Source organism: Mercenaria mercenaria, chromosome 2 (assembly GCF_021730395.1).
Source record: "Mercenaria mercenaria strain notata chromosome 2, MADL_Memer_1, whole genome shotgun sequence".
Classification (NCBI taxonomy): Eukaryota; Metazoa; Mollusca; class Bivalvia; order Venerida; family Veneridae; genus Mercenaria; species Mercenaria mercenaria.
The window spans coordinates 98,480,083-98,496,969 of record NC_069362.1 but is presented as its reverse complement, the minus strand read 5'-3'; the positions used below and the strand labels follow the sequence as shown (position 1 = coordinate 98,496,969).

Below are 16,887 nucleotides of genomic sequence, written 5' to 3'. Positions count from 1 at the left end.
CATAGTTTTGAATACCATAATGAACTTTGACCTTGAAATTGATCTAGTGACCTTCTTTCACATTTCTCAAGCCACAGCTTTCAAATTTGGACCACATACACATTGTTTTGTACTGAAATGAAATTTGACCTTGATTTTGACCTTGAGCTAGTCTTGAAATTTGGAACATTCAAAAATGGCTCAGTGGATGGCGCCAAGTTCACTCTGTAATCTCTTGTTAGGTTAATAGTTTAAAGGTCAAGGTCAGATTAAACTGGAATGGTAGAACTTTTGTTTACAGTGAGCTTATAATTTCTGTTCATTTTGCTATTACTAAATGCATCAAGGGGGGCATTTCATGTTCGACGAGCTCTTGTATATTATTGTAATAGAGTTCAGCTTAAGCCAGTGCTAGAGGGCATGATGGATGTTGCTGTCTTCATAACCTCTCCATAATTTATCTATTGTTGGTCAGCATCAAGGATTAGCTTAGAATCTACCAATAAGGTCCCTGTTTTTTAGGCTGGTCTTAAAACCCTAAAAATATTAATCCTGATTCAAAGAAGTCATCATGATTATTTTGTTTTGCTTTCATGTTGGTTGGTCCTGCCATTGGTTGACCATTTGTTTTCACTTTAATAACGATAACTCTTGACAGCTGTAGAACTGTTAAGGATGATTTCTTGTTGTCAGCAGATGACCCTTTCTTTAGTCTACAGGCATCAAACTTCATAGGATGGTAGCTTGAGATCATTCGTAATATTATTTGGGTCAGCAAGTTAAAGGCCAAGGTCACAGTTACCCTTAGACTAACTGTTTCGTATCAGTAACTGGAGCATGCTTGGGCTTAAGACATTCAAACTTCATTGAATAATTACCTGTGGTCAGTAGATTGCCCATATTATTTAAGGGATCAGTAGGTTGAAGATCAAGGTCTTTGGCCTGTAGGCTAAAACTTGTTTTTGATCCATAAATGCCGATTATGCCATGGTGAGTGTGGCTTATTATGTGGGAGACATATTGATTTACTCCTGTCTGTGTGTCAGTCAGTCTGTCACAAATCTTGTCAGCAATCTAAGTCGAACGAACATTTCTCATCCGATCTTCACCAAACTTGAACAAAATGTGTTTGCCAATAAGTCCTCGGCCAAGTTCGATAACTAGCCAAATCAGTCCAGGCACTTCGGAATTATGGCCCTTGAATTACCGATAGGCCGCTTACTCCAAAACTTACCCATAGGCCGCTTACTCCAAAACTTACCCATAGGCCGCTTACTCCAAAACTATCAAAGGTATATTTTCTGTGAGTAAACATTATATAAAGACAGGCTTACTATTCAGATGGTTAGACAGTTGTTGGAGACATGCGCTTTTCTCAAAGGCAGCTCTAGTTTTCTTTTAAATTTATTAGGTCAAAGGCCAAGGTCACAGTGTACTTTAGACTGAATCTTGGATGGAATAGATGTTTTACAGACAGCTTGTGTTACAGTGTGACATAAGAAAAGAATTCGAACTTAAGGAAATTATATAAAACAGTATATATTCATACATAATATTGATTTTGTTACTATTTAAAGCTATAGATAACCCTTACATAACAGAAAAACTGTTAAAATGGTGTAGATATATATTTATTGACACCTGTTTCAGATATGTCTCTAGATGATATACGATTGTACGAGGGAAAAATGCAGAAAGAGACCAACGAGAAAGTCATGCAGGAAATCGGTGAAATCCCACAAGCTGAAGAAATCAAAATACAATAGTGTAAACTTATAGTTTCCCACTGGCAGCCAGTTGCTAAAGTCTGTTTTTAAATTAATACAACTATTTTTGACTTTGACGAATTGTTATAGTCTGTTCTTAGAAACACCACGTTGTTGTTCAATCAAAACCATAATATTTCTTAAGTTTCTCAGGTTATTTGATGTGTAAGATATAAGATTTTGTAAAATGTATATTTGCAGAGAGTTTAAGATTTAAACAGCTGATGAGTGAAACAAAGAAATGGTTTTCATGCTGAAGGCATATTGAAGTAGAGCCGATAAATTCCAGGATTTAGCTTAAATAGATATCATATTCGTATTTGATTTTGCGGATACTTCATGTGGCAGTTTTCAAAATTCTGATTTATTGACACTGATCAGTTTTGGCACTCAAGTACAAAACCCGGCAAGATATAAATGTTTAACCTGTCTGAATGTCATTGAATAATAGATTAAGTTTAAAGGCATAGTCTAGAATTACTTGTATATGAGATGGGCGAAATTTTAGCCAATAATAGAATTTCTTCAAACTTTTGATATTGAAGGAACAAAAATATGCAATAAAAGTCATAGGTCACTGGTATTGAAAAAGAGTTATCATTATATTAAATAGTTACCTGTTTTTGATCTCCAGGTACTTTCTCTTGGTCCTGAGAAGTGACATGTACATTTCATATCTGGTTCTTGACATCATTCTAATGTGGGTTGTCACATTAAAAAGTTCATCAACAGCGATTATTTCTTTTATTGTGGCAGAATGAAAGAACAAATTTATATTATTTATAAGTGTACATGCATATGTAATAAAAAGATAGTTAGCTTTGCATGGAGAATTGCATATTGAGTCTCATTATTTTGGAAAATATTGCATTCCCAAAGTCAAGCAATATTTTGTCTGCAGAACTTGTGCATATTTCTTGACCATACATAAAGTAAATAAAAATAATGTTAAAAATTGGAATAACAATTTGCTAATAAAATTTAGCTGGAGAAATGAAAACATTTACATGGTTAAATATTTTTGTCTGTTTTCTCAGTTGTGTTGTTATTTTTCCAGATAAATTCTTATTTTGGTATGTGTGTTATGACTTTAAGTTAAAATTGATTGTAGCCCGCCCGCTTAGCTCAGTAGGGAGAGCATTGGTCTACAGATCGCGAGTTAGATCCCTGGGTGGGGCATATGTTCTCCGTGACGATTTGATAAAAGACGTTGTGTCTGAAATCATTCGTCCTACACCTCTGATAATTCATGTGGGGAAGTTGGCAGTTACTTGCGGAGAACAGGTTTGTACTGGTACAGAATCCAGGAACACTGGTTAGGTTAACTGCCCGCCGTTACATGACTGAAATACTGTTGAAAAACGGCGTTAAAACCAAAACAAACAAACAAACAAATAAAATTGATTGTATCATTAACAGATGGATGTGCTCTTGATAGATGCTTGTTTAGAGATATAATAATTGACATATTCGAATATGAAATACAGCCTCTCTGTGAAATGTAAGTAGGTTCACATCCTACATGTGGAATTAGTCCCAAAATTGCTTAAAGCATCATAAGATCAAAATATAGTTAAAACTCACATATCTAGTCCATGTTACATTTAACTGAAAAATGGATCTGATTAAGTGCTCAATTATTTATTTGAAGTCAGTATTTATGTATAATAAAATATTTAACCTCTCTGTAGGGTGTGTAATGAATGCTTACCTTTTAGATACTAAGTAAGATCATAAAAACAATTGGAACTTATTCTCTGATACACAGTTGTTCTTGAAGGTACTTTAGAATCAAATGAATTTTGTTTTTAAAGATAATCCAGTAGTAAAGGAAAAAATGGAAATCTGATTGAAAACCATCAAGTCAAAAAGGGTAGTTTCACTTCTACTTTAAGCAGAACTGGACATCATGTTATGACGCCCTGGTATATTAATGATATTTGATTTACAATTTCTTTGAAAATCTTGCAATAATATTAATGGTAGACAAGAAAAAAGAATCTAACATATCCGTTTGAGTAAGGCAGGTGTTTTCCTAACCCTTGGAACAGCATAGATAAAAAATATCACTAGCACTTGTTTTTCCATTCCATGCTGTCAGTTTGTGGAAGCACTCTCTTTCACAGGAAAGCATGTAAGATCTTCATTTTCAGACTAGGTGGTTAATTTAAATGACATTCTAATATGCTTGTTTCTGTTAAAATACGCTTACGCTTAAATTACGTCATGTTAACCTGCGATGAGGTCAATGTTTTTGTCGTGGCCAAGAAAGAACGCCAATTTATTTTATGTTTTTCGGTGGTTTATCGAAATATAACGGTGAATTATATCCTGATAAACTCACTGGCCACTCAGTGAAAATTATCAAATCTGATACCCGGATTAACGTCAAAAAGTTTACCGAGCGTACTGAAAGCCGGAAACAATATGACGATGACGTCGTTAAAATGACGTCATCTTTGCGATGCTTCCTGATAAAATTTCCCGCAAATTTCGACATTTTATTGAAATAAACACAACAAAAGTAGAGTTTTAGACATAAAATAAACAGAAAAATTGTTGGTATCGATGTAATATCACGGTAATTTCACTCGTGAACACCAAAAGTTGTTATTTTGGTGCCCACTCGGTGAAATTATAACGTGATATTACACCGAAACCAACAATTATCCTCTATATATTTTTCTACTGTTTTAGATAAAAGGCATATTAGAATCAAAACAGTATATAGAAAATTGGTGTTTTACTTAAATTAATACACTATGCCCTCGTGAAAGTATTCCGCAGACATATAACCTGTTTTCGTGTATTAATATCATTAAAACATGGTCTTTCTATACATTATTTCTTAATTTTGTAATGATATAGATGTGCAAATAATCAGATTTCACAATACTCATATTATGTACCGGTAAACTGCTATAAATGTGTTAATTTGGTGAAATTTGTATTTTATGCATTTATTTATTTTACTTAAAGATTCAGGCATATCATGTTTATATGACTGTTGTGAAAACAACAATGTTGTTTGAGACTAGAAGGAATATACATAAACCTTACCATGCTAAATTTCTATAATGAATTTGTCCATCTTCCAATTTGGACAGTACCATTAAAGGGGTGCTTACCAAACAGATACCGACTGAATAGCGAACAGTGCAGATCATGATCAGACTGCGCGGCTGATCATGATCTACACTGGTCTCAAAGGCAGAACCAATCGTGTCCAGCATGGTAAGGTTTAAAGAAATGCTACAGCTTTTATTCTCTTGCAGTAGAAATGAGGGAGATAATGCATTTAATTTATCATGTATTTCTGATGGACAGTCCATCCATCAAGTGGTAGCTAATATCAGGCTTTACAGTGAATTTCACATGAGTAATGTCCGTTTATATTAAATCTGTAATTTATGGAATGTTTGAGTTAACCCTTATTTTTTAACTCGGAATTTCTGTTGTATAGACTGGTGCCATGCAGTCTTTCAAGAATGTGGCATCTTGACCATGCTGTAATATAGTCAAACTTTGTTCTCTTGATCGAGACTGAACCGGCAAAGTTTGTTAGAGTTATCACTTGTTTGAGCCATCAAACAATTCACATTAACGGTATTTAGGGACGTTGCCGGGACCTGACGAGGAGTTTGAGCAAGGGGTGGTGCTCGAATTATCTGAGTTTGAGTGAACAAAGTTTGACTGTATTGAGAAATATGGAAAGAGATCAGTCTACCTGACACAGATCCCTTATCATAATGTTGATTTAATATCAAATCAGGCTTATTTTTCAATGCGTTGAAAAAATTAGTGTACCCAGATGCTAATTCCCATTGCTTGTCATTATTCGACAAGTAAAATATCAGTATATCTTTTTATTCTGGGTGCTTAAGGTAAGTTGAAGTTATAACAAGATATCTGTGTGGGAAATTAGCTGACTTGCTGTTGCAAATGGCTGCTCAATAAAGTTAGCCACAAAGACAAGTTTAGCTGTATATTGGCTTTCCTAGTACAAACATTGTATGTTTTACATGTAAGATTCGTGGCTAAGTCAGTAATGAAACTACTGTATTGTATCTGATATTTCCCCCAGTGAAAGGTACTTTAGTCTTGAAACAAACTAATATCCTCTTTATTTTCTGACAAATCATTATTGATATATGACTGTCATGTTAGAAAGGGTCTTCTATCTGAATTTTTTAACATTAGGCTTTTGAAAATTTTAAAAACATTATCTAGTGGTCAGTTAGAAAAGTTGGTGATCGCCTAATAGTAAAACTGAAAATGCACGAAAAATAATATTTTTGCATAAAACAGCTGTTCAAAAGATGTTTTAAAAGGCAAGTAAACATGAGTTAACAAGATCATATCCTGTTGAGACCCCTTTATATATTTGTATGTGCTTCATGGTAAAATTATAACAGAACTGCATAATTAAAACAACTTAATGAAACAACTTAACAAATGAACACTTATCCACATAATACTCATTTACATATTTTATGCATAAACAGCAATTCTTGTAATAGCATCTGCATAATCCCTCAGGATATGTTTGTGCCTAGGTTCTAACTGGTTTAGTTGCCACTCATTCCCTCGGGATTCTGCAGATGTTATAACAACATGTTTTTTCCATACATAAAAAAGATTCTATAGAAGTCCTCAATACATCACATTTAAGATGGTCAATTTTTGCTGACAGTTTGTATATACATGTTTGTTAAAGTCTGGTTTTAAGGTTATAAAGTTGAGTTTGGAGACCAATGTCCATATGTAGCTTTGCCATTGGTCAGTTTGAATATTGAGTTCAAAATTAGCCAGTCAAATGCTTGAATTTACAGACTGGTCTCCATATTGAGATTTAGAATGTTGGACCTTGGTTTACACTTTTGTATTGGCCTATACTGGTACTTTTTGTTAGTTTTATTATACATAGTAATTATTGTTTTAAGTGTTTGCTGAACAAATTTATATATGCTGTTTACATTCCCCTCCTATCCATAACCCTGTTATCATTTTATGTTAAAATTTAATATTTTTTACATTTTATGTATAGAATTTATGCTCATTTTAAGACTACCTGCTTTGAAGTGAATTGATCTAAGTACTATAAATGCTTGTTTAAACAGTTTTCGGAAAATTATTGCTTTTCTTGCTGTAGTAACTGGTGAATATATGTTATACCATATATTCCCCTATAAATGCCCCTGGAGGTGTAACATTTAGCAAATGTAGGGATGGTGGTGTTTTATTTTTTTGTTTTTAGCTCGACTGTTTAAAGAATAATCTGAGCTGTTCTACTCACCCTGGCACCAGTGTCTGCATCACACCTTGGTTAAAGTTTTGCATGCAAGTACATATAGTTATCATTTAAAGGCAAATAGCCTTTTTAGCTCACCAGTCACAAAGTGACAAGGTGAGCTTTTGTAATCGCGCGTTGTCTGTCCGTCCGTGCGTGCGTCTGTAAACTTTTGCTTGTGACCACTCTAGAGGTCACATTTTTCATGGGATCTTTATGAAAGTTGGTCAGAATATTCACCTTGATGATATCTAGGTCAAGTTTGAAAATGGGTCACGTGCAATTAAAAACTAGGGCAGTAGGTCTAAAAATAGAAAAACCTTGTGGCCTCTCTAGAGGCCATATTTTTCATGAGATCTTCATGAAAATTGGTCTGAATGTTCATCTTGATGATATCTAGGTCAAGTATAAAACTGGGTCATGTCCGGTCCAAAACTAGGTCATTATGTCAAATAATAGAAAAACCTTGTGACCTCTGTAGAGGTCGTATTTTTCATGGGATCTGCATGAAAATTGGTCAAAATGTTCATCTTGATGATATCTAGGTCAAGTTTGAAACTGGGTCAACTGCAGTCAAAAACTAGGTCAGTAGGTCAAATAATAGAAAATCCTTGTAACCTCTCTAGAGGTCATATTTTTCATGGGATCTGCATGAAAATTGGTCAGAATGTTCATCTTGATGATATCTAGGTCAAGTTCGAAACTGGGTCACGTCCGGTCCAAAACTAGGTCAGTAGGTCAAATAATAGAAAAACCTTTTGACCTCTGTAGAGGCCATATTTTTCATGGGATCTGCATGAAAATTGGTCAGAATGTTCATCTTGATGATATCTAGTTCAGATTTGAAACTGGGTCAACTGCGGTTCAAAACTAGGTCAGTAGGTCTAAAAATAGAAAATCCTTTTGACCTCCCTAGAGGCCATATTTCTCAATGGATCTTCATGAAAATTGGTCAGAATGTTCACCTTGATGATATCTAAGTCAAGTTTGAAACTGGGTCACGTGCAGTCTAAATAATATGAAAACTTTGTGACCTCTCTAGAGGTCATATTTTTCATGGGATCTGCATGAAAATCGGTCAAAATGTTCATCTTGATGATATCTAGGTCAAGTTCGAAACTGGGTGATGTGCGGTCAAAAATTAGGTCAGTAGGTCAAATAATAGAAAAACCTTGTGACCTCTGTAGAGGCCATATTTTTCATGGGATCTGCATGAAAATTGGTCAGAATGTTCATTTTGATGATATCTAGGTCAAGTTTGAAACTGGGTCACATGCGGTCAAAAACTAGGTCAGTAGGTCAAATAATAGAAAAACCTTGTGACCACTCTAGAGGCCATATTTTTCATGGGATCAGTATGAAAGTTAGTCTGAATGTTCATCTTGATGATATCAAGGTGAAGTTTGAAACCGGGTCAGCTGTGGTCAAAAACTAGGTCACTAGGTCTAAACATAGAAAAACCTTTTGACCTCTTTAGAGGCCATATTTTTAAATGGATCTTCATGAAAATTGGTGAGAATGTTCACCATGATGATATATAGGTCAAGTTTGAAACTGGATCATGTGCGGTCAAAAACTAGGTCAGTAGGTCTAAAAAAAGAAAAACCTTTTGACCTCTCTGAAGGCCATATTTTTCATGAGATCTTCATGAAAATTGGTGAGAATGTTCACCTTGATGATATCTAGGTCAAGTACAAAACTGGGTCACATGCCTTCAAAAACTAGGTCATTATGTCAAATAATAGAAAAACCTTGTGACCTCTCTAGAGGCCATATTTTTCAATGGATCTTCATGAAAATTGGTCAGAATTTTTATCTTGATGATATGTAGGTCAAGTTCAGAATTAGGTCACATGAGCTCAAAAACTAGGTCACTATGTCAAATAATGGAAAAAACGGCGTCATACTCAGTTCATGTGGGGACAGGTGAGCGATTCAGGACCATCATGATCCTCTTGTTTTTTCTTTTTCTAGGACATTTACCAACCTCACTGGGTCAAGTCCCATAACTCTGACATGTAATTTGGCCAAATTATGCCCGCTTTTGGACTTAGAAAATCCTGGTTTAAGTTTTACATGCAAGTTACTTTCTCCAAAATTAATGGATTAAAACTCTGTAGATATTTTAACATTTATGGTAATATTCCTGCTTCTTGGACAACAATTCAAATATTTGAGCATTGGCTGTCTTACAGACAGCTCTCGTTATATTTGTATTTAGTGGATAGGTTGGCAAGTACAGGCGTGTGTAAAGACATTTCTGGAGATAGTCAAAAAGTGATCTGCATCTGTGAAAAATGATAATCAGCAGTAATCAAGAATTCACAAGAGTTCATGATAATAAGAAACACATACAAAAAATTATTAAGATACACAGTATATTGAGTAAAATAAAGAGACCCACAATATTTTGGGTTATCATGGAAAACAGCAGTAATTAGAAAAGAAAAGATGAAATTTTTGAATATCTATCAGGAAAATAAAAAAAAAAGTACAGACATTAAAGTGTCTGAAAAAGATTTTCATTTTACAGTGCCATCTCTTATATATAGTAGTAGAAATTATGCAATTTGTAATAAATTAAATTCAGTTAAATGTTTTGTTATCCCCCACATTAGGTGGAGGGATATAGTTTCGGCATTGTCCGTCCATTTGTCCCATAACATGGTAGAAATGTTAATTGCTGTAAGCAAATGCCACACTGCAAGTTTCGGCCAGATTGCCTGAGTAAAACAAGACTTGTGTCGTTTTGTACATGTATATTTATTACATGCATTGTGTTTTTATTCCAATTTCTGTCTGTCTGGAGTCATATCTCAGACACCATTTGATAAAATGTGGTAGAAATTTTAACTGCTATAGGGCAGTGCAGCCCCTGCAAGTTTCATTCAGATTAGTTGAGGAAGATTTATGGCCCTTTGTTATTATATATATGGTACATATATAGTGTTTTTGTCCGTCCGGAGTCATATCTCAGAACTGATAGGATTTCAATAAAAAAATGATAGAAATGTTAATACTGCTATGATGAAATGCTGCCCTGCAATTTTCAGTTGGATTGCTTGAGAAAGACGAGATTGATGGTCCTTTTTACATACATATAAAGTAAGTAAATAGTTACTTGTCTGTCTGTTCGTAGTCATATCTCGGACATGGTTTAATGGATTGCATTAACACATGGTAGAAATGTTAACTGCTATAGGGAAATGTGGCCCTACAAGTTTCAGACAGATTGCTAATAAAGTAAGATATATGGTCCTTTGTACTTAATATGTATAGTCTGCCAATATCTGAGGAAAATGTGACTTATGATGGCATTTTTTGTTAATGCTCGGATATTATTATAAAAGTGTTCCTTAGGATCAAACATTAAATTTAAAAGGGGCTGTCGCCTTATGGGGTTCCTCATTACAGTATAATGGGGTCAAAGGTCAAATGAGTGCATTTACAGATAAACTATACTGCTGTTCACTCGTTTTATTTTTATAAAACATCTAAATTGGTTTAAATATTGTTTTTCAACGCTCTTTAGTATTTTGTAAATAGAACTGATGATAATATTAAAAATATATATACATAATATATATATATATATATATTATATATAGAATAATATATATCTAGGAAAAGTGGCATACGATGGCAAAGTGTGTTATACTTGACATGTTTGCCAATCTAATATGTAGATCAACTGCAAAATATTTTTGGTACTGTCGTATCCAAGGGTTATTTTAATGTAATTTCAAGGTCACAGACATGTCAAGGTCAAAAATGAACTTTTGAAAATGACTTCTAAGGTACTAAAGGAAGCAAAATAGTGCATTTATTAATAATCAACTCAACAACTTTTCTAACTCCACACCTGATTTTTTTTTTCTTTTGTCGCCAAATTTTGACAGATTTGAATGATGTTCTACACAATGTTTAATGATTATTTTATTATAATAAAACATAAAAACGATCATAGCCTGAATTATATTCATTTAACCGTAAGGTTAACATTCTGTGACGTTTTATTTTTAGGGTACCTTATTTGAACTGTCATATGGCTCAATGAATGTACGCACAGTTGATATCGCTGTTACGTTTGTTTAACTGAACTGGTCATTAAACAATGTGTCCAATTTTCATTCAAATCTGTCAAAATTTGGCAAAGATAAAAACAAAAGTCAGGTAGCAATAAAATTTGAATTTTAGCTTTGAACTGACTATCAAAAGATTATTTACATACTGTACACATTTTGATAAATGTGTGCGAAAGGAAAAATGTGGTTGGTTTTGAGGAGGAAGACTACAACGAAAATGAATTACATATAAATATATATAAAAAATTCTCACATAAACAGTTAAAATCACTTTACTGTCATGAATACAACCAAGTATTTTAGCTCAATAAGGAGAGCGCAGATCTAAGGATCGCGGGGTTGTAAGTTTGATCCCAAGGAGAGGTGTATGTTTTCCATGATGATTTGATAATAGACATTGTAAGGAGTAATTGCGTCCTCCACTTCTGAATCATATGGAAAAGTTGGCAGTTACTTGCGGGGAAAAGGCTAATACTTGTAGAGACTCCAGAAATACTGATTAGGTTAATTGACCGCCGTTACATGATTGAGGTACTGTTGAAAGTAACATTTACATATATGGAATGCTTCTCCAGCTTCTAAAGTAATCATTTCAATACTGGTGATAATTCATTATATGATATATATTTATGTTAATTTGTCCACGCGGTGATTGTTAAATAGGACCATTTTAGAGGAATAACTGAAATATAGGTCACAATACACAGAACATGTACGGTAATAAACAAAACAGAACAGATCTGTAGGAATTCAACTAGTTACTCTATACACCATGTCTTTCATTTGCTGTAATTTGTTTCCTTTTTTACTAACAGTCAGACATTTATCATCATATTTTATGTATTTGTAATTTAATAAAGTAGAACATTTCAAGAACTATCAACGAAGCTTTTAATGCGATATTTGCATTATTTTATTCTAAAAATTCAGCACGCTATTTCTTTTTTGAATCTTATAATTTTTGGCTTTGCTTCCACACGCTCACTTCCTGTTCAAAACAACAGTTGAAAACGAATCAGATCATAACAATTTACACTCTGACACTTGGTTTCAGACAGGATGTCTTTGATTACATTGTGAAAAGAAAGCTAGTATCTTGACAATGAAACATTAGTCATTCATATGTTTTACAAATTAAAATGTAAAAATATAGATATAAAAAACATCAGAAAGGTTGCTTTAGATTTATTATAATAGTAACATTAAGGCAGATTCAGCGAAATATTGAAAATATACCTTTCGATATCTTCATGATTACTGACAGATGATCGTTCAGCTAATCAAAATGATGAATTATGGCCGTTCGATAGTAACTTAGAGATATACAATGTGTAAAAATAACTTTCTTCATGATGAGAAGACTGAGCATGAAGAAGAGATTTGAAATTCAAAACGATGGATTTATAATAAACAAATACTGTCGATTGAATATGTCAGGCTAAGACGTTTATAGCTTGTGCTCACATTTGTTTCATTTTATAACATCAGATTCCTTTGTGATACACTGGTAAGTTTGCTCTACCCGGTTCTATTACCAACCAAATACTTGGAAATCTAAAGGCGTTGTAACAGGCAAACAAACATGCTTACCCCTATATTCACAGTCATAAAGATAATACTAATAATATTCGATATACTTTCAAATTCACTGACAATTATTAAGCCTTTTTTTGAGTGTGACATTGATAGAACCAATATAAACACTGGTAGTTACAAAATTGTAGATATTGAAAACACTTGAAGAGCGGTTACCAGTCCTTATAATAGCCTAATGTTAATGTGCAAAGAAATATTTTTTAGCTGATTCAAAAATATGATGAGTACAATTTTCATGCTAATGAAATGAAAATAAAAACAACATAACATTTGCGGTTATCTAATATCTATATTCAACCTTTGATATCGCTTACTTTTTGTACATAGATGGTATTTCTAAATGACCACGCATTCCTGAAATTACTACATCACATGCGTAAACCACTGGAATAGATTTTTAATTGACAGGATAGACCATTTTAGGTAATGCTTGAGAGAATTTGCACATTTCATACTATCTCACAAACAGACTTAATCAAACTGAGTTTGCTATTTTACGTTCTTGAGTTCTATGCTTCAGAAAGAATCTTTAGATCTGTCAATAGTTATTACAGTCAAACTATGTTCGCTAGTGCTCGAAGGGACAAGCAAAATGTGTTCGAGATATCAGTAGTACAAGCCAACGTGAAGTACACATTATATAGACCTGACAATGAGTTCGAGCCAAGAGTAGTACGCGAATAATCCTAATTCGAGCAAACGAAGTTTAACTGTACCAGTCTTATAATATGCGCCATAGAATTTTTCTACCTGTACTGTTCATACAGACAATCATATAGGCAATCAAATAGCCTTTTTAAAAAGTGTTAGCCTGAAAATGGAAGTTTTAGAATATCAAACATGAAAAAGATAGCTTTTATAAATGAACAAAATATCAGAGCGTACGAAAAATTAAGCTCATTCTATAGAAATAACTCTAGTCGTTTTGAATTTTGCCAGTCTCAAATGCAATAAATCTACACGAAGTAATTTATTTACTTCTAAAATTCATAATTATCACCGAAAAATTACAAGTTTATATTAAAAGGTAGCAAAAATGGCGAAAATCTGACGTTTATAACAAATATGCACTTATTGACCTTTGACCTTTTGCTGTGACCTTACTATGACCCTTAGAAGGCGACAGCCCCCCTGAAACTTTTCCAATTTTTATAAAGTTATCAATGAACATGGCTGTCGGGCATTAACAAAAAAATGCCATCAAAGGCAATTTCTAGGCCACTTTTCTGGATATATAGGCAGACTAGTATGATTACATAGTGTTTTGATTTATTATTTAGTAAGGAATGAGTAGCTTTCAAAGAGACAGTAATTCAGTTGCGTTTTAAATGCTTTTTATAGGCACAGAATATTTTTTTAAGGTGAAACATTTATCCCATTTGGCAGGTGATACTAATTCACTGAATTTGCTTGTTAAAATCATGTATAAGGATTTTTCCATTGAATTGGTCTTATCCTAAGGTTAGACTTTGTTTTTTTTGTGATCATGTTATACTGTTGGTTTTGTATATACAGAATTTATTAAACCATTTACAATAAAATCCATATCATCGATTTTGCATAATGTTAAGAATTCCTACCTGATGGGTTTTTTTTACAGAATCCAAACATCTACTTTGAGAAGTTTGGTTTTGCTGTAATACATTATACCTATAGTTCCATTCTGTGTAAAAATTGTTGTTTTGTTTATTCCTGTATTTTCAACCCACTTTGTAAAAAATGACTTTTTTATGTTCTCACTATTTAAGGTGGTTTTGCATGTTTGTTTAACCAGAATCAACAAGGTGAAGTCATTTATCCAGAAAATTTAAAATCAAGTCTGATAGCTATTAAACAGGTAGCATTTATTTTACTGGGAATTTATGTTAAACAGTCAGTGCTTCTGACTCTCTGATGGCTAATTTTGACAACATAATGGTTTTTATGTAAAATAATTCAAAATAATAACATTAAATTAAAGCAGCAATGCAATGACTTCAATTGATATTTTGCAAATTAGAAATTGTTATTGTTCAAGGGGAACTGATCACATGGTTTCATAAAACACAAGAAAGTCTTTAGATCTTATTTTTGTAGCCTCAAATTCATGTTACTACCAACACTTCATTTGGTCTAAAACCAAGGAAATTTTATGTTCACAAAATATAATGATTTCTCTCATTCTTATTAAATGGCTTGTCAGTCAGTAGTCAAAACTATTGCCCAAGGTCAGAGAGTCAGCACTTTTCACTATTGACCAGCATGCCATTCAAATGTTTTATAACGTAACATCGTAAATTAATTTTCACATCTTTGCTTTATTTTATTTGAAATTGTTAGCCCAGAAGACGTGTGTTGAATATAGACTGGTCACATAGCACAAACTATGAAAAGGCAACTTATATATGAGCCATGCCATGAGAAAACCAACATAGTGGCTTTGCGACCAGCATGGATCCATGCTGTTCGCTAACAGTTTCTCCAATTCCAATAGGCTTTAAAAGCGAACAGCATGGATCCTGACCAGACTGCTGGTCGCAAACCCACTATGTTGGTTTACTCATGGCGCGGCTCATATAAAGATACACTACGCTTAAAAGATTTCTAGGTACATTATTTAAATCAGATACTATTTAAGATTTATTATTGCAGGGAGATATCAATTTTTTTTTGTTGCATATCATCATTATTTAACATTAAGCTTTTCTTGCACATTGCTTGATAAATGTTTTGACCAATATTAGAATCAGGAACTATGTTATATCTTTTTCAAAAATTCTCTGTGCAGTCAGGTTTTCTGATCATCTAATTTTTTAACTTTGTTTATATTTAGTTATTTCTGTTCAGTATGTAGAAATTTTAAGTGCTGATGTGAATTCGAAACTGGGGTCAGTGTCTTAAAGCTGCATGCCTCCAGACTTATGGCAAGCTGAAGCTTAATCATTGCATTTTAAAGTGAGCCATGCCATGAGAAAACCAACATAGCGGCTTTGCGACCAGCATGGATCCAGACCAGCCTACGCATCCGCGCAGTCGGTCAGGATCCATGCTGTTCGCTTTCAAAGCCAATAGCAATTAGAGATACGTGATTTTAAAGATTGTCCCACCGAATGTGTTGAACAACCTTTTGATAGCTATGTTATGCCATGAAATTATCAATGATACAGGAAAATGTTTCTTGAATGTCATGTGTTGATTGTTGTCTTTTAAAATATATGGAAATAAAAACGTTTTTATTTTATGTTTGTGTTTTCATTGTGTTCTAAAACATAATTGTACAAGTAACTTGGTTTAGTACAGTGTTGTTCTGATATAAAAGAGAAATTGACTGTTGGACCATCAACTATCACCTAAGCTCGTGCAATATTTGATAATGCACGTACACGATACCTTGTACTGAAGACCACACCCTTTTCAAATTTCACAGTATGAAATAAATGTGTAGTCAGTCCGGAGTTGGAAACGGGACACCTCGCTTACAGGACGAGTGTTCTACTGACTGAGTTGTCCGACTGCCTGACATATTCCAAATGTGACTAAGTACATACCATAACTTAACAGCCCAAAAAATTGGAAGTGCGGTCTACAGTCGTAAGATTGACCAAACAAGCATGCCACGGTTACATGTTTGGCGCCAAATCTCACAAAGTGAGATAAGTGTGCAGTTAGTTCGGGGCTAAAACACGGGTCCCTCGAATAAAGGGCGAGTGTTTCACGACTGTCTGTCAAATTTTCCTTTACTATGTCATTAGACCACTGACATAAAGACCACTATTTTCTCTTCTCCTTCAACATTAAAGGTCTAAATCAACTACTACAAGTGCTTCCCCTACCCCACCCAACTTGCCCTACAGTCCAGTGAACAAGTTGCTCATCAGCGCTTACGTAATTTTAATTAACTGGAGGGCAAATAGCGCAGCGGAGGCCTCTATTAGACATTGAAGATACGTTCAGTGAGTTGAAATGAGTTAATTTTCGTACAGGGAATGAACGAATAACAACAATAATAATAATGATTAAACACCAGTACGAGAGTGATTCTATAAATTCTGTCATTCCTATGTCTAAAATTTCAATCGGATCAAGACAATTTAAAATTGTTAACATAAACCAGACAAGTTAAAGCATGCTTTTCTCCTAAAACATGGTACCATTTGTAATTTATTCCTAAATAAGTTTCTTATTTAATTAT

The 16,887-nt window shown here is 33.7% G+C and overlaps 1 protein-coding gene across 1 annotated transcript in view; it reads left to right on the top strand.

The window, feature by feature from the left end:
- The window catches only part of LOC123564683 (cytoplasmic phosphatidylinositol transfer protein 1-like), a 58,860-nt gene extending 42,924 nt beyond the window's left edge, over positions 1–15,936 (top strand). The window contains exon 10 of the mRNA XM_045358427.2: positions 1,630–15,936. Within this exon, the coding sequence (XP_045214362.1) occupies positions 1,630–1,745 (116 nt within the window). The 3' untranslated portion in view covers positions 1,746–15,936. The remainder of the gene's footprint in view (positions 1–1,629) is intronic.
- The last annotated feature ends 951 nt before the right edge of the window (positions 15,937–16,887 follow it).